Here is a 24,473-nt window from a genome sequence, read left to right as displayed (position 1 = left end):
GCACAAAAATTAAAAAGGACTTGCCCAGTATCTTCAGTGAGCTAATGATAAACAGTAGCTCACATCCAGAAGGTTCTCACTAATATATGAGAACTGTGTACGTTTCATGCTTTCATCTTATCACATAACCATCTCTTTGGGGTGTGTATTATCCAGGGGCACAGACAATGTTTAACTTGTTTCCTTAAGCCATAGTGCCTGATAGAATTTAATTTCCTTAATGGGCAACCAAAATGTAAGTTTAAAATGTTAACTGGATTTATCTTGATCCTGATGTTTTATTGTACTATTACTGTAATTTTTCATCTGTGATGGGTCTAATCCCTGACAATCTGATCTCCAGGGTGGATCCATGTCCAACCATACCAGTCATTCCAGGCAAGAGAGAATGCTAAAAAATATTCAGGGGATCAAGATTACCCTAAGATTACAAAGTTTGGGGCTGTATTTTGGTATGGAGAGGAGAGTAAGAAGGTTAGTAAGTGCATAACAAAGAACAATGATGGAGAAGAAACACTGAACCCAGTTTTATCTGGAGAAATGAAACAATGAAAAGGAGACAAATACTTAAAGATAAAACAGATTACTGAGAACAGGAGTAAATGGTTCCTTGCACATGTCAGTGAGCATTTGATAATGTAAATAATATGATCATTAATGACAATTTTTACAGTAAAATAAAATAAAATGGCAAAACCAATATCTGAATGCAGTCTGTAAGTCTGCAAAGCTCATGCACCTAACCACTATACTCACAAAAAACTGATCCAGTTTATGCAAATGATAAGTAGTTCAAAAATGTTTTAACTGGAAATCTCAAATGTCATAGTAGTTTTATTTTTAAAAACACATTAAACATATTTCCAACAACAAAGAAGGATATAAAAAAATGTACTAGTTAAGCCACTTAATCTTATTCTTTACCTGAAAGTGTCATAGAACTAAGAGGTTAGGGATATATCACAAAATTCCCAGATACCCTATAATTACTCATACATTTATTTCCTCCAGAAATGTGTTCTCAACTTTCTGGAACCTTTTTACAATTTCAATCTGAACCATTTCTCAAGCCTAAGAAATCTCTGTTTACTCCTACTGTTTAAAGTAACATCTTTTATTTGTCTGAAGTAACTTTGTTCCAGCTTCAGTGGAGATCATCTATCAATAGATCTCTTTCTCTAAGTCAGGTAAACTCTACTCTTCCCTTAATGTAGTACCCAGTCAGTATACAATCAACAAACCCTGAAACTTAAAAAAAAAAAAAAAAAAAAAGGATGAGTATATTTAAAGTCTAAAGAATTAGAATCTAAGCTATCTTAGTACATCTTCAGTTTCCTTAAATCAGGGAACATTTGTATTTAAAATGATATTTAATATCCAGAAGATAACACAGCTATGTTATATGGATAAATTCTTCATCACATCTCAAACATACCATATTGAAACGTAACAACAGGTTCACTTCCCCGGTTCAAATGTTAGTTACCTCTTCATCATCTTCCTCATCTTCAACATCCAGAATTCCTGAATCCTGTTCAGACTTGGGGCTAGTGCTTCCTATCTCTGTATCAAAAATTGTATATGCATCTTTCTTAGGTTTTCTCTTGCTACCTATCCTGGGTTGTTGAAAGATGATGTTATCCAGGTTTCTTTGTTGTTGGGCCTAGGATAGAAACACATACACGCAAATAAACAAAAAAAGAAACAAAAGAAACAGAACTTAATTAAGTATTCAAAGAACTTCTAATTTTGAACTAATTGGTACCTTAAAAAAAATACAACAAAATCCCTTAATACATAAAGTTTTAGTGCCAGAAATAAAACCAAACATATTAATGTATAGATTTTTAACCCTGGAGCTACCTATCTTTATTCGATTCCCCAGTTTCCATAGAAAAAGAGATAATCAGTCAATACTATCATGAGACTTTTCAAATACAAACACTAAATCATCACAAAAAAGAAATCTACTGATTTGTACCTAAGTAGCCAAGAGATTAGTAAAAATGACTGCATATTTATCTCTTGAAAGATAAGTGCTATACTAGAACCACTGTGGTTGGGAGAAGAGGGACAGGAGCCTTTAAGCTTAGGGGACTCTTAGAAACACATATGTGGATACAACAGACAAATAAATTTTAATCAGGATAATAAAATATCTTAATAGAGTAATCTGAACTAACTAAACAGGATTTCATGAGCTTAGTCTGTGGAAAACAGAGTTTTAAGCATTTCTTTTTCTAAACTTTTATAGAAAAGTATAATTCCCTCAACTTAACAAAATAGACTCAAATGATGGTGTGGTTTCCATAGATCCAAAGAGGTGGAAAGTGTGACTATACAGACTCAACAAAAGAAGCTAAACCAAATTATTAGAGCTGGAAGGGACCTTAGTCACCACTCAGGAAATAGGCTAGAAGACAAAGGATTTGTTTGAAGCTACAAGGCTAGTAAGTGATAAATCAGAAGCCCAAAGTGTGATCTCCTAAATTCCATATCAGTGATCTTCCCACTATACCAACAGTCCCTCAAAGCATGACGAAAATGTTTCCCCAAAAACAAGAGTTCTGTGGTCAAATAAACGGGAAACACTGCATGTTATACAAGCCTTCTTGTAGATATACGATGCACATTAACAGAATAAAAACTGGGAGAAGTCCTATTTTAAGGAAACTTCTTTAATATGGTTTAACCCAGCACATTCCAAAAGTATTTCACAGTGGAACTTTCCTTTTCAGAAGAAATAATACTAATACTTAGTATCATCTGAAGATACAAAGCTTAAGAAATGTGACCTCCCAGAATATACATTGCTTAATCAATATATGATATTTCTACTCAGTGACAAGTAGAAATTAGTTCAGGAGAAAAATCAGAATCTCCAAATATTCTGAATGAGATTAAGGAATTCTAGATAAATACTCAGTATAAGGTGTTAGTCCAGGTACTGGTTAAATGAGACAATTATAACAAGACAGAGAAAAACTTGAACTATGTGAGCTAGTTTCTGCCAAGAAAATGAAAAGAATCTACATTCCAGAGGTTTGAATCAATGGACTAACTTGTTTCTCTGCATAGTACTTGTTGATATTTTGGTTTGACTTACATAAAATACATGGCTTCAGTAACAAAACTGAGAGAGAAGGTATCCAAGCACATTTATGTTTGTACACAAGACATACATACCCTCCAAGCATTTGAGACCTCAAATTAGATAGAACACTCTACTTCTCTCAAAAGTAAGAAGTTCTCCCCCACTTACTTCCAATGCAAACCACACAAAAAGGGATCCAGGACTCTAGAAATCTAACGCTTTCATATTTAAAAAAACAAGCTCTCAACTAGAGAGTAATCACTTGTCTCTTTATCCTCTCTTTCAGTACAGCAAAACCAAAAGCTTTCATAAGTTGGTCTTATTTTATTGAATCCAAAGTTAAATATTTTTCCTTCACAATCACTAAAATACTATCAGTGTACCAAAAGCAATCAAAAGGAGCCACACTTAAGCACTATCATTTATACTTGAAATGATACAAATCTGAAAGTATCCTATGGAAGTAATTTTAGATCATCTATGATTTGTTCTTTTTAGGTGTGTCTGGTTTACCAATCAATCTGATGGAGCGCAAAGCAGTTTAGGCCAAATCAGCAAATTAAAATAGCAAACCCTATGCTAGAAATGAGAGCACGGCAAGTTTTATTCCAAGTCTCTATGAGAACCCGGGCTCTCTGTCAAAATTATCAAGGCTTCTCCAGTCTATAAATGAGCAGTCAGGGCAGATCTGCCAAGAAAGAACTGGCCAAGTTGGAAATACTAAAACAGGTAGAACAACTAAATAAATACTCAGTTATAACCCATTAGGAAGCAAAGGAAAACTACCATCTATTCAAAATGTATACTATGGGACTGGCAGGAAGTGGAGAAGAGTAAACGTAGATATAAATATGTAAATATATGCAATATATATTAAAATTAACATGTGACTCTAAAGTCCATAAAAAAAAAATAATAATAAAAGCTCTTCAGAGCTCTTTTCTAACATGCTAAGCCACCTCACCAGGACCATTTATTCTGTCCCTCCAAAGACAACCTTGGAGCCAAAGAAGCAGCTACTGATTTCTGCTGCCTAGGTTGGAGTAGAGGTAAAAGGGTATCAAGCACACAAATAGGCTTAAGAAAGCATTTAGGCTTTTTTTTTCCTTGGTTGTTCATTCTCTTTGTGAATAATCTTTACACATTTACCCACCTCTTCCTCAAGATTCCTCACATGTGTTCTTCTCTGGTTTCCTAATACACAGAAATTAAGCAAGGTTTATGCCTAAGCCCCTACTCTTCTACCACTCTTTCCCCTCTCCCAAGATCCAATAGCATATCTCTAGTTTCGTATTACTACTGTGTGTTCTACCATCACTTCACTTCCAACATACCTAAAATGGAACTCATCACCTTCTCATTAAAATTCCCATGCATATTGCAGCCAGACTCTTCTTAAACCACATCATTCATCACACCAATTAAACATGAGGTAAACTGGGGAAAACAATTTGAACAAGTACAAATTCAAACTCCATAATCTTATCACTAAGACTCCACAATAATGGAAGCTGAACTTAATTTTCCAATGTATTATCCAATACTCTCCAACGTGAATCTTCTACTTGGATCAGAATCTACCTCATAATATACTAAAAATATTTCCACTACTGTATCTTTGCTTATGCCATTTCCCTTCTAGATGACCTCTCCCTGCCTGTATCCAACCTTTCCTCCAAAACCCAAGTAAAATTATTCTTCCTTTAGGAAGCCTCCTCTCACTGTTCTAACTCACAGTGTTTTCTTTCTGTATCCCTACTTTCAGGCAAACATGTATTGAATATCTACTTGGCACCAGATATTGCACTGAGTATACAAAGAATAAGATGGATTCTCTGACTCTTGAACCTCACATCATTCTATTGTAAGAAGTAGGTAAGCAATTGAGGGGCTGAAATTCAGTGCAAAGAGTATAAAGATAGAAATAAATACAGGTGCAGTGATTAGACAAAGGAGAAAGTAATCATATCTGCTTGTAGGGATGTAAGAGGAAGAGGTAGCAAACTGTGCTCTTAAAAGATGAATATGGGGCTTCCCTGGTGGCGCAGTGGTTGAGGGTCCGCCTGCCGATGCGGGGGGCGCGGGTTTGTGCCCCGGTTCAGGGGGGATCCCACGTGCCACAGAGCGGCTCGGCCCATGGGCCATGGCCGCTGGGCCTGTGAGTCTGGAGCCTGTGCTCCGCACCGGGAGAGGCCGTGGCGGTGAGAGGCCCGCGTACCGAAAAAAAAAGACGAATATGATTTTTCCAAAGGGAAGTACATAGAAAGGGTAACCATTCCAGAAGAAAGAAACCAGATGAGAAAAGACCACCACATGTGAAATAACATTATCCACACAAGGAATAAATAATTTTGTATAAGAACATAGGTTATGAAGGACTAACAAGAGATAAAGTTAAAGATGCCATACAAGGCAGTTTCAAGGTTAGCTAGTAGGCAATGGAGAAACAACAGAAGAATGTGAGCAGGGGAAGAACAGGATCAGCTTTACAATTTAGGCAAATCCCCTAGGAGCGGAGGAATGGTCAACTAGGAGAAGATAAAAAATAGAAACAGGAAAACCAATATAGATCATGAAAGGAGTCCAAATAACAATGATGAGGACTTGAATTAAGGTAGCAGCAGCTACAGAAAAAGTAGAAGCAACAGAATTTACTGATTTAAATGTAGTACATGGGAGAGGGGAAGGAAATAAAAATAACTCCAAGTATTCTGGTCTTTATTACTAGATGGTGGGATCATTCCAAACAATAGGAACCGTAGAAATAATTAGTTGAAGGTAGGATAGAGAAGATGAGTTCAATAAACCTGTCAGATATCCAAGTAAAAAATAACAGTATGGCACTTCAGTGTATAACTCTTCTCTTCTTTAGGACAGGAAACATACTTCACCATTATGAGAATCCCACAAGCTCAGATACAGTGACACATACACAGTAAATTCAGATAAATGTTTACTATATAAAGGCAAAAGATAACAAAAGAAACTTATTTAAGAATGAGATTTGGCCCAATAAAAGAGAGGGATATCTGTAAAAGACATGATTTGGATATTCTCCTACCTATTAGAAGGTGGAGGGGGGGGGGGGCGGGGGGGGCAACCCATAAGAATTACCTAACCTGAACTATTCACCTAAAAATGTAGCTACTAAAACTTTTACAACTGTCATTACACATGCTATTAAATAAAGTTTTGTTGTGAATACAACTTCCAAGGGTTCCTAGCAATAAGACTCAGAGTTAAAATTCTGTGAATCAAAAGCCAAAGGCTCCTTTCTTTATCAGCCCAATACTGACCTCTAGTGGACTACAAGAATACATAAAATTGAGCTTGAAAATCAGAAAGGGGTTGAAAAGGGAGAGAGGTGTAGGCTTATAGGTTCAAGACCTGATATAATTAACTACATGGACTTCAATTACAGGGTGCTATACCAGAAAAGAAAAAAAGAAGAAGAAGAAAAAAAACCTTCTTGGAGTAAGACGGGTCTTTAAATCTAAGCTCTGCAACATATTAATTCCATAACCATGGGCAGGTTCTTTTCAAACCAACATCCCATCTATTAAAAAAAAAAAATAGGTTAATAAAATGTACCTCAGAACTGCAACAAGGATTAAATGAGACAATACATGTAAATTATCCTGAATTAAAAGATAAGTCAAAAGAAAAAAAAAGACACTAAAAATTTAAGTTCCACCTGTCTTCCCTCTGAATATGAGATAGGAATCTTGTTTCACCGTCTATTCTGGAAGAATTGAAGATCTAGCAATACTTAGATACATAATCATTAATGGCATCTAATACTGCTTCACATTGCCATTCTATTTTGTATTTGTGCTACATGCCAAGTATTAGATATCTGTACTGCACACCTCTTGTGCTCCATTTCAGATCTTCTCAGCCTCAGCTCTTATTCCACGTAGAACATCAGCAACCTGTTCTGGGCAGCCCTGGAAGTGTCATATAGGGTAAACTGAAACCAGCTCTAGCATTTACACCACACCTCTAGCTTCCTGCCCAGAGGTTTTTCAGACATCACAGTGTGGAATCCCACCAGAACTACTTAGCACTCATGATTCTCAACCCAGAAGTGAGGCAAACCTTGACCAAAGAACTGACAGATAAATGCTCCCCATTGCATCCCTCCCACGGTGAGTTCCATATAGCTTCTTAATGGATTAAGGAACCAGACTGCCCTACAGTGTACCACGGTAGTTACTCTACAATTTTTCTTTTCACTCCTCCTGACCCTTATGCTTGTATACGCCACTCAAACACCAACTCCTCAGGTTTCTCCAAGGAAATCAAGGTTAAAATAACATCCCATACAAAAATACAATGAAGTAGGATTATGACCCCATATCTGAAGCCCAAAGGATGTCCATGAAAATAACTGGCAAGACCAAGATATAAAGACTCCAAAGCTACCATCTTCACTTCTCACCAATCAAAAGAACTACAAGACCTGTCATTTCAAAAAGGTTTCTTCATGCTTATTAGCACTAGCTCTGGCAACTAGTATTCTTTGGCGACTAGCTCCAATATCAGATCTTGTTCAAACAAAATAAAAACAAAACAAGGATAGTGAGTTAAAATGAAGGAAATAGAACATATCAAGACCATATCCAAAAAGTTATTTACATATTAGTGTACATAGGGGTGTATACATGCATTATATATGTGTATTTTGTGTAATATTTTTTAAAAAAGATAAAGTTTTTCATACAACTTAATCAGGTTCCAAAGAATTTCCATCAGTAGAATGAGAAATCTAGGATTACGATATTCATAGAAATTTTTTTTTAATGGAAAAAGGTGTTCACTATATCGCCTTCAACATTATAACTGAGATCCTTAGCTGTTTGAAAGTCTACAGTTCATATTTAAACGTATAGGGCTTCCCTGGTGGCGCAGTGCGTTGAGAATCTGCCTGCTAATGCAGGGGACACGGGTTCGAGCCCTGGTCTGGGAGGATCCCACATGCCGCGGAGCAACTAGGCCCATGAGCCACAACTACTGAGCCTGCGCGTCTGAAGCCTGTGCTCTGCAACAAGAAAGGCTGCGATAGTGAGAGGCCCGTGCACCGCGATGAAGAGTGGCCCCCGTTTGCCACAACTTGAGAAAGCCCTGGCACAGAAACAAAGACCCAACACAGCTCTAAATAAATAAATAAATTTAAACCTATATTTCATAGAGGGGAAAAAGTCTTTGCACTAACAAAATTCATTTCAACAAGATGTACTAGACGTAGTGTATTACAATTTGTATAAAGCAATAGTAAAAGTTAAAAGAATTCTCTTGTGAATTAGGATAATCCCAGCTTTTTAAATACTATCTTTTTCTTTCGTCAACATATATACACCACAAGCACAATGTTAATTGTGGTTAACTGTAAATTACAAAATAAACATAAAGAAAAAAAATGGAAAAAAAAATCTAAAATTTCCATTCAGTAATAATCAGTTACTTGATGAATTACAACCCAGCCTATTTTCTGCACATATATAAAGATTTCTCTTTTTGCTCATCTGTATTTTCTATTTATCTGCATAATTGCTAATACATTTATATTGGTATGCCAAAAAGTATCATACTTAAGTTTTTAAATCTGCTTTTTGCTCAAAAATATTTCGCAAATATCTTTCTTGACAAATAAAAATACTTACGATAATATTTGCATTGTACTACATTTCAAAGAATGGATATTTATTTGAATATATTCTACTATAGGACATGTATATTGCTTCTAATATTTTGTTATTTAATAACTGCTGCAAAGACTAACTCCAGAGCTAAAATTATGTGGATATCCTTAATTATTTTATTAGAGGAAGAAAACTACTCCCTCATATGATTATTCACCCCAACTCAACTTTACAGTACAATTTATCTTTTCCCAATTTGTTTTATTTTAAATGTCTGCAAAATGAATATAATTTCATGGTTTAAAAAATCTAGTAATACTGAAAATATTGTAATAAAAAACAGTAGACTCCCTCTTATGCCTTTTTCAATCCCCAATCCTGCTCTGTAGAGTTAATATTTTTATACCCACGTTTCTAATAATACCCTTAATTTCTGTTAAAAACTTAGATCATTTAAAAATATAGACTCCCTTACACTACTGCTTCTTAAATTATATTCTCAACAAAGTATTTTAAGTAAAAACAATAATCAATATTAATCATCATGTCATGTAACCAAACCATCTTACTACAGAGTCAAGTATATATGCAATGATTACATAGTTGATTATAGTTCCTTTCTGGTACAGCTTTTTGTTTTTCTTGGAGTTTCAAATTGCCTACATTTTCAAAAAATTCTCTAATATTCTAGCTACAACAATCTTGATTTTTTCCAAAAAGCTCATCATAATAGACATTCTATCCAAACCTTATTATTCCTAAAGGCATAACTTGGGGTGATTGTCCTATAAGGACTGTCCTATAAGTCCTATAGTAGTCTATATTCAAATAAACATCCATTCTTTGAAATGTAGTACAATGCAAATATTATTGTTAAGTATTTTTATTTGTTGAGAAAGATATTTGCGAAATATTTTTGAGCAAAAAGCAGATTTAAAAACTTAAGTATGGGGGCTTCCCTAGTGGCGCAGTGGTTGAGAGTCCGCCTGCCAATGCAGGGGACACAGGTTCGTGCCCCGGTCCGGGAGGATCCCACATGCCGTGGAGCGGCTAGGCCTGTGAGCCATGGCCGCTGAGCCTGCGCGTCCGGAGGCTGTGCTCCGCAACGGGAGAGGCCACAACAGTGAGAGAGGCCCGCATACTGCAAAAAAAAAAAAACAACTTAAGTATGATACTTTTTGGCATACCAATATAAATGTATTAGCAATTATGCAGATAAATAGTCATTCTGGAGGGGACTTACTTTCATTTCAGTTTCAATAATTCCATATCTATATTTCACTTAATCCAGACTCTCATTTTGTTGGCACGCATCTTCAGATAATTCTTAAGAATTAAGAATTAAATTTCTTGAATTCTTCCATTCTAAAAATGACTTTAATCCTTCTCCAAATAAACTATAGAGTTCAAGGTTGACAATAATTTTCCCTTAGGTTATTGAAGGCATTCCTCACACTACTGTCCTATATTACCCCCTATTGCTAGTGGAAAAAGCAATGATATATTGATCTTCATTCCTTTATATATTACTTTTTCTGTCTGGAAGCTTTTCAAACCTTTTACTGTATATGTTCTCAGTTTCTCAGGGGATGTACCTTGGTGTAGGTCTTTAACTTATTCATTATACTCAGTAAGCAATACATGTGGAAGTCCTGAGATTTTCTTATATTAATGCTCTGATGATTTTCTCCCCTTGTCTAGAACTCCTAATCGATACTGAATTCTCATATAACTCCTCCTGATGATCTTTGTTTTTTTTAATTGAAGTATAGCTGATTTACAATGTTGTGTTAGTTTCTGGTACACAGCAAAGCGATTCAGTTACACATATTTATATATATTTGTTTTCATATTATTTTCCATTATGGTTTATTATAGGATATTGAATATATTTCCCTGTGCTATACAGTAGGACCTTGTTTATCTATTTTATGTATAGTAGTTTGTATCTGCTAATCCCAAACTCCTAATTTTCCCTCCCCAATCCCCTTTCCCCTTTGCTAACCATAAGTTTGTTTTCAATGTCTGTGAGTCTGTTTCTGTTTCGTAAATAAGTTCATTTGTGTCATATTTTAGATTCCACATATAAGTGATATTATACAGTATTTGTCTTTCTCTTTCTGACTTACTTCACTTAGTATGATAATCTCTAGGTCCATCCTGTTGCTGCAAATGGCATTATTTCATTCCTTTTTTATGGTTAAGTAGTATTTCATTGTGTATATATACCACATCTTCTTTAACCATTCATCTGTTGATGGACATTTACATTGCTTCCATGCCTTGGCTATTGTAAATAGTGCTGCTATAAACATTGGGGTGCATGTACCTTTTCAAAGTAGTTTTCGTCTTTTCCAGATATATGCCCAGGAGTGGGATTGCTGGACCATATGGCAACTCTACTTTTAGTTGTAGTTTTGCTGCATTTCTCTAATCATTAGCAATGTTGAGCATCTTTTCATGTGCCTAGTGGCCATCTATATGTCGTCTTTGGAGAAATGGCTATTTAGGTCTTCTGCCCATTATTTGATTGGGTTGTTTGTTTTTTTGTTATTGAGTTGTATGAGCTGTTTGTATATATGGAAAATTAACCCTTTGTCAGTTGCATCATGTGCAAACATTGTCTCCTAGTCCATAGGATTTTTTTGTTTTGTTTATGGTTTCCTTTGCTGTGCAAAAGCCTATAAGTTTGATAAGGTCCCATTTGTTTATTTTTGCTTTTATTTCTATTGCCTTGGGAGACTGACCTAAGAAAACATTGGTACACCTCCTGATGATCCTTGTAATATTTTTCTATAACAAACTTAATTTTTGAGGATACCAATGAATTTTTCTGACATATTATTTTGTTTTCTGCATTATTTGCTCCATCTAGGTACTTTTTATTGTTGTTACTTCTTTTCTCATATTGGTATTTTTATCTCTCTCTTTCCAGTTGGATATTTTCCTCAAATATCTATTGATCCTTGGCCAGTTATTCATATTTAATAATAAATCACTTAAGAGTTTACAGGAAGGTCTATGGGCATAGGAAGATTTGTCAAGTAGCAAGCTTCACTTTAGGGAATTCTACAAAGGAAATCAACTCTTTGATGGGGAAATCCAAATGGCACTTTGTGGCAGTCCTTTATTAATTTCTCTAGAAAAGAATTTTCCAATCTCCCACTTAAGAATATAAGTACAAATATTCCATGCAAGGGAGAGGAGAAGTAGAGGAATTAACTCCTTTATACCCACATCATCTATAATAATTCACACCTCCAAAGATTCAGCTTGTCTGGAGTTGTCTGTATTGAACTGTTTCCTCCATTCCAAATGAACCTGTTTATACTTTCAGTTGTGGCTTAATACACCCTGCTATATATAGTGGTAACTATGTATATTTACCACTCTTCCCTCCACTTTCTTTTTTTACCTTCCAGCTATATTACTGACATGTAATTAATACAGAAGTTAACATTAAACAACGTGCTGACTTGACACACGTATATATTGCAAAATGACTACCAGAGTAAGTTACCTTATATCTCTATCCCCTCGTACAATTATCATTTTTGTATGTGGTGATAACATTTATGACCTACTCTCTTAACAACTTTCAAGTATATAATAAAGTATTGTTAATTATAGTGACCGTGCTGTATATTAGATCTTCAAAACTTACTCATCTTATAGCTGTAAGTTCATATCCTTTGACCAACATTTCCTTATTTCCTCCACCTCCCAGTCCCTGGCAACCACCATTCTACTCTATTTCTATGAGTTTGGGTTTATCGATTCAACATCTAAGAGACAACATGCAGTTTTTGTCTTTCTCTATCTGACTTACTTAACTTAGCATAATGTCCTCAAGGTCATTCCATGTTTTGCAAAAGGTAGGATTTCCTTGTGTCATGGCTGAAACATAGATATATAGATATATACATATAGGTATATATAGATATATATTCTTTATCTGGTTATCTGTCAATGAACACTTAGGTTGTTTCTGTATCTTGGCTACTGTGAATAAAGCCTCCAGCTTTGTTCTTTCTTAGAATCACTTTTCTATCCAGGGTTTTTTGTGGTTCCATACAGATTTTAGAATGTTTTTTCCTATTTTTTGGAAAAATGCCATTGGAAATTTGATAGGAATTTCATATAATCTGTAGGTCACTTTGGGTATTATAGACATTTTAACAATATTAATTCTTCTGATCCATAAACATGGGATATCTTTCCATTTATTTGTGCTTCTTCAATTTCTTTCATCAATGTCTTATAATTTTCAGTGTACAGATATTTCACCTCCTTGGATACATTTATTCCAAAGTATTTTTTTATGTTTGATGCTATTATAAATGAGATTGTTTTATTTCTTTTACAGATAGTTCACTGTTAGTGTATAGAAATGCAACTGATTTTGTGTATTGATTTTGTCTCCTACAACATTATTGTATTTATTTATTAGTTCCGGTTTTTTTACGGAGTCTTTAGGATTTTCTACATATAAGATCATATCATCTGTAAATAGAGAATATTTTACTTATTCTCTTTCAATTTGGATACATTTTATTTCTTTTTCTTGAATAATTTCTCTTGCTAGGATTTCCATTACTCAGTTGAATAGGAGTGGTGAGAGTGGGTACTCTTGTCTTCTTCCAGATCTTAGTGGGAAAGATTTCAGCCTTCCCCACTGAGTATGATGTTAGCTGGGGATTTGTCATATATGGACTCTATTATGTTGAGATATATTTATTCTATTCTAATTTGCTGAGAGTTTTACTGATGAAAAGATGATAAATTTTGTTAAGTGATTTTTCAGAATCTATTGAGATGACCATATAATTTGTATCTTTTCTTCTACTAATGTGGTATAGCACATTAATTGATTTGCGTATGTTGAACCATTCTTGCATCCCAGGAATAAATCACACTTGATCATGATGCATGATACTATTAATATACGGTTGATTTCTGCTTGCTCGTACTTTGTTGACAGTTGTTGCACCTCTATTTACCAGGAATACTGGCCTGTAGTTCTGTTTTCTAGTAGTGCCCTTAACTGGCTTTGGTATCAGGGTAAGACTCACCTTGTAAAGTAAATTTGGGAGTGTTCCCTCCTCGTCAATTTTTAGAGGAATTTGAGAAGAACTGATGTTAATTCTTCTCTAGATGTTTGATGAAATCATCCAGTCCGGGGGTTTTCTTTGTTGGGAGGTTTTTGATTACTGTTTCAATCTCTTTACTCATAAATGATCCTTTCAAATTTCCTATTTCTTCCTGTTTCATTATGGCTAGGTTGTCCAGGAGTGTGTTGTTTACTTTCCACACATTTATGAATTTTCTAGTTTTCCATCTGTTACTGACTTCTAGTTTCATACCATTGTGACCAGAAAAAATATTTAATATAATCTCAATCTTCTTACATTTGCTAAGGCTTCTTTTGTGAACTAATGTATAATCTACCCTGGAGAATGTTCTGTGTACACTTGAGAAGAATGTGTATTCTGCCACTGTTGGGCGGAATAACCTGCATATGTTTTTTTAAGTCCATTTGGTCTAAGGTTTAGTTCAAGTCCTGTGGTTCCTTACTGATTTTCTGTCTAGATGATCTATTCATTGTTGAAAGTGGGGTATTTAAGTCCCCTGTTATTATTGTATTGTTGTCTATTTCTCCCTTCAGAGCTGTGAGCATTGTTTAACATATTTAGGTTCTCTGATATTAGATGCACCTCCACTCTCTTTCTGCCAAAGATTTATTATGCCCTCTTCATTCTCATTATGAATTAATGAAAAGACAGTAAATATCAGCAGAGAAATAAAAACTATGTAGAACAACCAAATGTAGATTCTAGAACTAAAAACTGTACTACCTGAAATAAAGAATTCATCATTTAATGCACTTAACAGTCAAACAGAGATAACAAAGGAAAAGAGTCAGTGAACTTGAAGATATATGAACAGAAATTATCCAGTTAGGAAAAAATCAGATTAAAAAAAACAAACAAACATGAAAAACAGAGCCTGAGGAATATGGGGGATAATATCAAAAAGTCTAACCTAAGTAGAACTAGAGTCCTAGAAAAAAAGGAGAAATAACATAGTGAAGAAAAAATATCTGAAAGAACAATGGGTGAAAATTTCTCACATTTTATAAAAGACATAAAGTACCAGAGTCAAGAAGCTCAGTGAATCCCAATGTGAACATCATAGTCAAACTATTGAAAATCAAAGATCAAGAGAAAAATTTGAAAGCCATAGGGGAAAGAAAAACACCCATTACATACTGTGGAAAAACAATACAAATGACTATTGATCTCTCATCAGAAACTACAGAGGCCAGAAAGCAATAGAAATGAAAACAAAATTGAAAAATTATCGACCTAGAATTGTAAATCCAGAAAATATCCTTCAGAAATTGTTATGTGCTGAACTGTGTCTCCTAAAAAGAAATGCTGAAGTTCTAAACATCTTAGAATGTGACATTATTTGGAAACAGGGTCACTGCAGATGTATTCAAGATCAAGTTATACTGCGGCAGGCTGAGCCTTTAATCCAATAATGACTGGTGCCCTTATAAGAAGAGGAGAAGACATACAGGAGAACATCAGGTGATAACGGAGCCATATACTGAAGTGCTGCAACTGCAAGCCAAGGAATGCTAAGATTGCTAGCAAAACACCAGAATAAAGGAAGACACAAGGAAGGATTCTCTCCTGCAGGTTTCAGAGGGCGCATGACCCTGCTGACACTTTGATTTTGAACTTGTAGCCTCCAGACCTGTGAGATAGTAGATTTTTTTTTTTATTAAGCCACCCAGTTTGTGGTGCTTTGTTATGGCAGCCCTAGAAAACTAATACAGGAATGAAAGCAAGAGGAAAACATTTTCAGATAAAAGAAAACTAAGGGAATTTAAAACCAACACACCTGCACTATAAAAGTGCTAAAGGAAGTTCTTCAGGCTGAAGGGAAATGATTCCAGATGGAAACTCAGATTCTCAAGAATGAATGAATAAATGAATGAATGGCATCGAAAATGGAAAATAGTTTAGCAATTATAAAAGAAGAAAAGAGAAGCTGCTTTTTTAATACAGAGTGATCAAGAAGAGTATCTTTCATAAAGTGGCATTTGTGTTTCAGACATTAGTGTTTATTTACTTAATACTGGTAGAGATTTAAGAGACATACATGTAGTTAATATTTTAATCCTGAATTCTTACACAGATTTTATACTATTGTAAACATTATAATATATTCTAATACCTGGAAGGACAATATCTACCATGTTAATAATATTTCAAGAACCCCTCAGTCATTTTCAAATACAACATTCTTTTAGAACGCCAATAACCTAAGACAGGAGCATTATGGTAGGCTTGCTAAATGTCTAGCACACTAAAAGATCACTCGAGATCATATATGCATCATTCTAAGATAGGCTGGTCAATGGATAAAGTAAATTTCAAGATAATCTTTAACATTATTTTTGAAAATAGCATTAACTTTTCTCCACAATTTTTTACCACATATCAGTTTGAGTTTTACATCCTTTACCAATGTCAATTTTTAGGTGATCATAAAAATGACCCCCAAATATCAAAAATGTAAGTAAAGTTGGGAAGAAAAATAATCTAGGGTAGGAAGTAGTACTAGCTTCTTAGTATTTTATTAACCGAGTCTCCCAAGAAAGATAAGTCATATATAAGCAAGGTTTCCTCCAAGGACCACCCCATCTCAATTGAAAAGGGCCAGAAATAGTTCTAATTTAAACTACTGGTTCAGTCCATTTTTCAACTGAACCAATAGTTTCAATTATAACTATGGTATCAACAAAGATGCCAATTTTCCATCTGACTTCTAGGCTTTCATTACAACAAAGAATAAAATTATACCAAAAAAGTATTACTTTTATGGAACCTATTTTTGGTTCAGAAGACAACTGCTAAAATTGGGGGAGAAAATTATAGGCATATATCCCTCTACACCTATTCTGTGGTCAATTTTAACAACTCACATAACTTATAAATAACTCCTCTCAGTCAACCCAAACTAAAGGAGATCTAAAAAGTAAACACCTAATAAATATATTACAGGGAGTCCAACCTGGCAGCATATGAAGATCCTGAACTCACCTCCTCCCGTGGACACACCAAATCTTCAGCTACATATGGATCATTTCCCTATGAAAAAGATCCGAAAATGAGATGAACTTTTCTCCACGATAAAGGATAGAAGAACCACATCAAGATGGATAGGAAAGGCAGAGACATAGTCTTGGCAAAAACCACAGCTCAGTGCAGCAACACACAAGATGAAGGGATCTCACCAGTCCAGTGCTTCTCCTGGAGGAGGAAGGGGTTGGTGCCCCACATCAAGCACCTTAATCCCTGGGATCTGCACCAGAGAGACAAGCACTAAAAACATCTTGCTTAGAAAACCAAAGGGACACAAAGTGCTGTAGGGAACCAAGATTCCCCTTTTAAAGGGCTAGCAGATGGGCTTACTCACCAAAGACCCAGCAAAAAAACAGCACTTTGAAAAGCACCTGGACTATATGTGAAGGATACTCATTTACTAATCTAAAAGCACCTGCAGGAGGGGCAGGAGATGCTTGAAACTCTCTCTCTGGAATTAAAGGAACTGGTAGATGCCATTATTGTATTCTCCACCTACCCTGCTAGCACAGGCAGGCAAGTTTGGACAGCACCTTCCCACCACCTTGCTAAGACAGGCAGGGGCAAGCGGTCACAGCACTATTTTGTTGCCTTCCTGAAGCTGAAAAGCATGGGCAGTTGTAGCACACCCCTACTCCCTGGCTCGGATGGGACAGTAGAAGCAATTGTGGCATTCTCCCACTCCTGGCCTAAAACTGGCACACATCCACAGACAAGGCATTCTCCCACAGCACTGCAGAAACATATGCAAGTACCACACAGTCAAGATATCTTCTCACTGCTTTTCTGAAGCTGGTTAGCATGACTCAGGCCTTTTAGCTATTAGCTGCCTTTGCTAAAGCCAGCGGGTGCATGCAATCCACACAGGGGACACTACTTGATTACCTGACCTTGGTGGCCAAAGAGACTTGAGCTACAGAGCTCCACAGAACAGTAACAATCAGAGAGACAGTTCTTGGCAGGTCACCACTCTCAGGACACTACACAGACAGCAAACTGAAATACAACTCCAGTCTTCCTGTGAAAAAGGTCTATTTACTTAGCCTGGAGCTTCAGTCTGAGGGACAAGTTTCAGATTTCACATACATCCAGGGATAAGAAGGCACTCCCAGGTAATGTAAGCAGAGAGACACAAGCCCTGGGCATCCCTCTGGCCATGATACAGCTCAACAAGACCTCCCAGAAAGGAGATTATAAACTCATCTGGAGCCCTGAATTTTGCAACTGTCACCCAGGGGACATGTTCCAGATCTCTTGGACAGCTGGCCAGCAGGGATTACGATTCTGGCCCCAAAGGAATGTATACATTTGCATACTTTAAAAGCTGCTGCCTGAAGATTTGGTTGCCAATGAGCCTGAAAATAGGTGCTAAGTGATATTCCTCCCCTGGGCACACACTTACAGGCCTTGGTACACTCTCATCAATGAGGACACATCAAGAATAAATCAGGCAGTTCAGACAACTGCAAAGGTTTGAAAGACAACGAACAGCTAAGGCAAGGTTGAACAAGAAGGTTCCTCACATCCACAAGTCCACACCTTCAAGACTGAGAGAGTTATCTGTTTCACCTAATATAAAGAAACAAATACAGAAAGTCAGGCAAAATGAGGATGCAGAGAAATATTCTCCAAATGAAAGAACAAGACAAAAACCTCAGGAGAAAAACTTTAATGATACAGAAGTAATCTACCTGAAAAATAATTCAAAGTAATGGTCATAGACATGCTCACCTAACTCAAGAGAAGAATGGATGAACACAGTGAGAACTTCAAACAAGGAGATAGTAAATATAGGAAAGTGCCAAACAGAAGTCACAGAGCTGAAGAGTACAATAAATGAACTGAAAATTACACTAAAGGGGTTCAACGGCAGGCTAGATGAAATAGAAGAACAGATCAGTGAACTGGAAGACAAAGCAATGGAACTCACACAGAAAGAACAGTAAGATGAAAAAAAAAAATGTTTTTAAGAAAAATAAGGGACCTGTGGAACATGATCAAGTAAAATAACATAGGCAATATAGGTGTCCCAGAAAAACAAGAGAAAGAGCAAGGGCAAAACTATTTGAAAAAGTAATGGCTGAACCCTTCCCTAACTTAGGGAAGGAAACAGACATCCAAGTCCAGGAAGCCCAGAGAATTCCAATAAGATAAACCCAAAGAGATCCAACCAAAACATATTATAATAAAAATGTCAAAAGTTAAGACCATCAGCAGATTTCTGAGAATAAACTTTGCAGGGCAAAAGTGAGTGGCACAACATATTCAAAGTGCTGAAATGAAAAAACTTACAACCAAGAATACTCTATCTGGCAAGGTTATTATTCAGAAATGGAGAAAAGATGAAGAGTTTTCCAGATAAGCAAAAGCTAAAAGAGGTCTCTACTAAACCAGCCTTGTAAGAAATGTTATATGTCACTTCTCTAAGCTGAAAAAAAAGGCACTAATTAATATCGAGAAAACTTATGAAAGTAAAAACCTCGGGGGAAAGGGTAAATATATAAGACGGTAGACCAACCATTCATAAAGCTACCATGAAGCTTAAAAGATAAAAGAAGTAAAATTAGCTAAAAATACATTAATGTGTTAAGGGAACACAAAATAAAAAGATGTAAAATGTGACATCAGAAACATAAAATGTGGTGGAGGGTAGTAAAAATTGTAGAATTGTGTAATGTACTCAAACCTAAGTTGCTATCAACTTAAAATAGGCTGTTATATACATAGGATATACATGTGAACCTCATGATAACTACAAAGAAAAAACTTATAGTAAATACACAAATAAAAATGAGAGAGAGAGACGAGTCAAGATGGTTGTGTGGGAAGACCTAGAGTTAGTGTCTCCCCACAACTAGAGCGTCTGCCAGCTACTGGTGGAGGACTCTAACCCCCAAGGAGATGGGAGGATCCTCCCCCCCAAGTGAACCGGTAGGTTGAAGAGGGACCGACGGGGGAGGACAAGTGGAGGCCAGACAAGATTGGTGTCCCTGAGGCCGGGGAGAACAGGAGAGGCAGGGGAGATCAGGAGAGGCAGGTGGGAGGGACTCTCCGGAAAGAGCGGGAGAGGAGCAGAGGGTGATCACCTGTCCCACAGGGGCCAGGAGGCCTGATGAGCTCCCAAGCCAGTCCCCACCCCCCCAACAAAGCCTTATCCAGGCTATATGGGTCCTGGGGGCATAGGAGGGAGTTCAGGGAGATCAGGAGTGGCAGGTGGAAGGGGCCATCCAGGAGGAGCGGGAGAGGAGCGGAGGGCAATTACCCTGCTCACTGGGGCCCGGGGAGCCTGCTGAGCTCCCAGGCTGGTACCCTGCAATCTAAAGCCCCCTCCAGGCCATGTGGATCCTGGGGGCATAACAGGGAGGCTGGGGAGATCAGGAGAGGCAGGCAGGAGGGGCCCTCCCAGACGCCAGGCCAGAGAAGCAGGAGAGGAAAAGAGGGAGTTTGCCCTGCCCACTCAAGGCCAGAAAGCCTGCTGGCTCCCAGGAGAGGTCCCATATCCTCTGAGATGGGGGCGGGGAGGCGGGGGGGGGGGGCGGTAAGAGCATGTGTGGGCCTCTTCTGTTCCTTGAGCCTAAGCCCCACCCCCCACAGCCCCCAGAGCCTTTTCCAGCCCTGTGGGTCCTGAGCATCGGCCCCACCCACCACCCAAACCTTGCCCTTGTTTAGGCCCCCACTCTCCACAGCCAAGGCTTTTCCCCCACCTCCTTTTCTTTTTTTTTCTTTTTCCCTCCTCCTCTTTTTTACTATTGTGGTACGGATGTACCTTCTGATTGCTGATTCATCTATATTTTTATTTTTATATTCTTGCTAACATATCTGTTATTTTCCTACTCTAATTTTATTTTTTACTTTGTTATTGTTTTTTATCTTTTTTTTGCCACCCCATGCGGCTTGTGGGATCTTGATTTGCAAGCATGAGGTCGAGCGGAAGCTCCTGCAGTGGGAGCTCCGAGTCCAAACCACTGGACTAACAGAGAACCTCAGACCCCAGGGAACAGACATTAGAGTAAGGTCTCACAGAGTTCCTCATCTCAGCACCAAGACCCAGCTCTACCCAATAGCCTACAAACTCCAGTGTTGGAAGCCTCAGGCCAAACAAACAGTACAACAGGAACACAATCCCACTCAAAAAAAAAAAAAAAAAGAGACAGCAAAAAAAAAATATGTCACAGATGAAGGAGCAAGGTAAAAACCTACAAGACCAAATAAATGGAAAGGAAATAAGCAATCTACCTGAAAAAGAATTCAGAGTAATGATAGTAAAGATGATCCAGAATCTCGGAAATAGAATGGAAGCACGGGTGAAGAAAATAGAAGAAATGTTTAACAAAGATCTAGAAGAACTAAAGAACAAACAGAGGGCGTCCCTGGTGGTGCGGTGGTTGAGAGTCCGCCTGCCGATGCAGGGGACGTGGGTTCGTGCCCTGGTCTGGGAAGGTCCCACATGCCGCAGAGCAGCTGGGCCCATGAGCCATGGCTGCTGAGACTACACGTCCGGAGCCTGTGCTCCACAATGGGAGAGGCCGCGGTGGTGGGAGGCCCGTGTACCGCAAAAAAAAAAAAAAAGAACAAACAGAAATGAACAACACAATAACTGAAATGAAAAATACACTAGAAGGAATCAATAACAAAATAATGGAAGCAGAGGAACAAATAAGTGAGCTGGAAGACAAAATGGTGGAAATAACTGCCGAGGAGCAGAATAAAGGAAAAAAAATGAAAACAATTGAAGACAATCTCAGAGACCTCTGGGACAACATGAAACGCACCAACATTTGAATTATAGGGGTCCCAGAAGAAGAAGAGAAAAAGAAAGAGTCTGAGCAAATATATAAATTATAGTGGAAAACTTCCCTAACATGGGAAAGGAAATAGTCACCCAAGTCCAGGAAGCACAGAGAGTCCCGTACAGGATAAACCCTAGGAAAAACATACCAAGACACATATTAATCAAACTAACAAAAATTAAATTCAAAGAAAAAGCATTGAAAGCAGCAAAGGAAAAACAAAAAATAACATACAAAGGTGTCCCCATAAGATTATCAGCTGATTTCTCAGTGGAACATCTGCAGACTAGAAGGGAGTGGCAGGATATACTTAAACTGATGAAAGAGAAAAACCTACAACCAAGATTACTCTACCCAGCAAGGATCTCATTCAGATTCGATGGAGAAGTCAAAAGCTGTTCAGACAAACAAAAGCTAAGGGAATTCAGCACCACCAAACCGGCTTTACAACAAATGGTAAAGAAACTTCTCTAGGGGGGAAATACAAGAGAAGAAAAAACACAAGAGAAGAAAAGGACCTACAAAAACAAACTGAAAACAATTAAGAAAATGGTAATAGGAACAACATATCGATAACCTTGAATGTAAATGGTTTAAATGCCCCAACTGAAAGAAACAAACTCACTGAATGGATACAAAAACAAGACCCATATACATGCTATCTACAAGAGACCCACTTCAGACCTAGGGACACATGCTGACTGAAAGTGAAGGGATGGAAAAATATATTCCATGCAAATGGAAATCAAAAGGCTGGAGGGCTTCCCTGGTGGCACAGTGGTTGAGAGTCCACCTGCCGATGCAGGGGACACGGGTTTGTGCCCTGGTCTGGGAAGATCCCACATGCCGCGGAGTGGCTGGGCCCGTGAGCTATGGCCACTGAGCCCGCGTGTCCGGAGCCTGTGCTCCGCAATGGGAGAGGCCACAACAGTGAGAGGCCCGCGTACCACAAAAAAAAAAAAGAAAAAGAAAGCTGGAGTAGCAATACTCGTATCAGATAAAATAGACTTTAAAATAAAGACTGTTACAAGAGATAAGAAGGGACACTACATAATGATCAACGGATCAATCAAAGAAGAAGATATAACAATTACAAATGTTTCTGCACCCAACATAGGAGCATCTCAATACATAAGGCAAATGCTAACAACCACAAAAAGAGAAATTGACAGTAAGACTATAATAGTAGGCGACTTTAACACCCCACTTACAACAATGGACAGATCATCCAAACAGAAAATAAATAAGGAAACACAAGCTTTAAATGACACAATAGACCAGATAGTTCTAATTGCTATTTACAGAACATTCCACCCTAAAGTGGCAGAATATACTTTCTTTTCAAGTGCACATGGAACATTCTCCAGGAAAGATCACATCTTGGGTCACAAATCAAGCCTCGAAAAATTTAAGAAAATTGAAATCATATCAAGCATCTCTTCTGACCACAACACTATGAGACTGGAAATCAATTACAGGAAAAAAACTGTAAAAAACACAAACACATGGAAGCTAAACAGTGCACTACTAAAATAACCAAGATATCACTGAAGAAATCAAAGAGAAATAAAAATATACATAGAAACAAATGACAATGAAAACACCTATGGGATGCAGCAAAAGCAGTTATAAGATGGAAGTTTATAGCAATTCAATCTCACCTCTAGAAACAAGAAAAATCTCAAATAAACAATCTAACCCTACACTTAAAACAACCAGAGAGAGAACAAAGAAAACCCAAAGTCAGTAGAAGGAAAGAAATCATAAAGATCAGAGCAGAAATAAAGAAAACAGAAACAAAGAAAACAATAGCAAAGATCTATAAAACTAAAAGCTAGTTCTTTGATAGATAAACAAAATTAACAAACCCTTAGCCCGACTCATCAAGAAAAAAAGGGAGAGGACACAAATCAATAAAATTAGAAATGAAAAAGGAGATATCACAACTGACACTGCAGAAATACAAAAGATTATAAGACACTACCACAAAAAACTATATGCCAATAAAATGGACAACCATGAACAAATGCACAAATTCTTGGAAAGGTACAATTTTCCAAGACTGAACCAGAAAGAATTAGAAAATACAAACAGACCTATCACAAGTAATGAAATTGAAACTGTAATTAAAAATCTTCCAACAAACAAAAGTCCAGGACCAGATGGCTTCACAGGCGAATTCTATCAAATATTTAGAGAGGAGCTAAAATCAATTCCCTGTAAACTCTTCCGGAAAATTGCAGAGGAAGAAACACTCCCAAATTCATTCTACGAAGATACCAAAACCAGAAAAAGATATCACAAATAAAGAAAATTATAGACCAATATCACTGATGAACATAGAAGCAAAAATCCTCAACAAAATACTAGCAAACAGACTCCAACAGCACATTAAAAGGATCATACACCATGATCAAGTGGGATTTATCCCAGAGATGCAAGGATTCTTCAATATACACAAATCAATCAATGTGATACACCACATTAACAAATTAACTAATAAAAACCATATGACCATTTCAATAGATGCAGAAAAAGCTTTTGACAAAATTCAACAAACATTTATGATAAAAACTCTCCAGAAAATGGACATAGAGGGAAACTACCTCAACATAATGAAGGCCATATATGACAAACCCACAGCAAGCATCATACTCAATGGTGAAAAACTGAAAGCATTTCCACTAGGATCAGGAACAAGACATGGATATCCACTCTCGCCACTCTTATTCAACATAGTGTTGGAAGTCCTAGCAACAGGAATCACAGAAGAAAAAAAAATAAAAGGAAT

At 37.0% G+C, this 24,473-nt stretch overlaps 1 protein-coding gene across 15 annotated transcripts in view; it reads right to left on the bottom strand.

Annotated features, from left to right (window-relative positions):
* Positions 1 to 24,473, bottom strand: part of EXOC6B (exocyst complex component 6B) — a 721,405-nt gene that overhangs the window by 445,889 nt on the left and 251,043 nt on the right. For 12 of the 15 annotated variants that reach the window (XR_007470913.1, XR_007470912.1, XM_033400476.2 and 9 more), the window contains 2 exons: positions 16,851 to 16,898; positions 1,487 to 1,663 (listed from right to left, as the gene is read on the bottom strand). The exons of 1 other annotated variant lie outside the window; for it this stretch is intronic. Coding sequence is in view for 12 of the 14 variants with exons in the window: in XM_033400476.2 (XP_033256367.1) it covers positions 1,487 to 1,663; positions 16,851 to 16,898 (225 nt within the window). In the remaining 2 variants the exon portion in view is untranslated. The remainder of the gene's footprint in view (positions 1 to 1,486; positions 1,664 to 16,850; positions 16,899 to 24,473) is intronic. 2 more of the 15 variants (XM_049696142.1, XM_004277069.4) reach the window with 1 other exon arrangement.

This window comes from Orcinus orca, chromosome 13 (genome assembly GCF_937001465.1).
Source record: "Orcinus orca chromosome 13, mOrcOrc1.1, whole genome shotgun sequence".
NCBI lineage: Eukaryota > Metazoa > Chordata > Mammalia > Artiodactyla > Delphinidae > Orcinus > Orcinus orca.
Note: the sequence above shows the minus strand (reverse complement) of the source record. Positions and strands in the feature narration are given on the sequence as shown.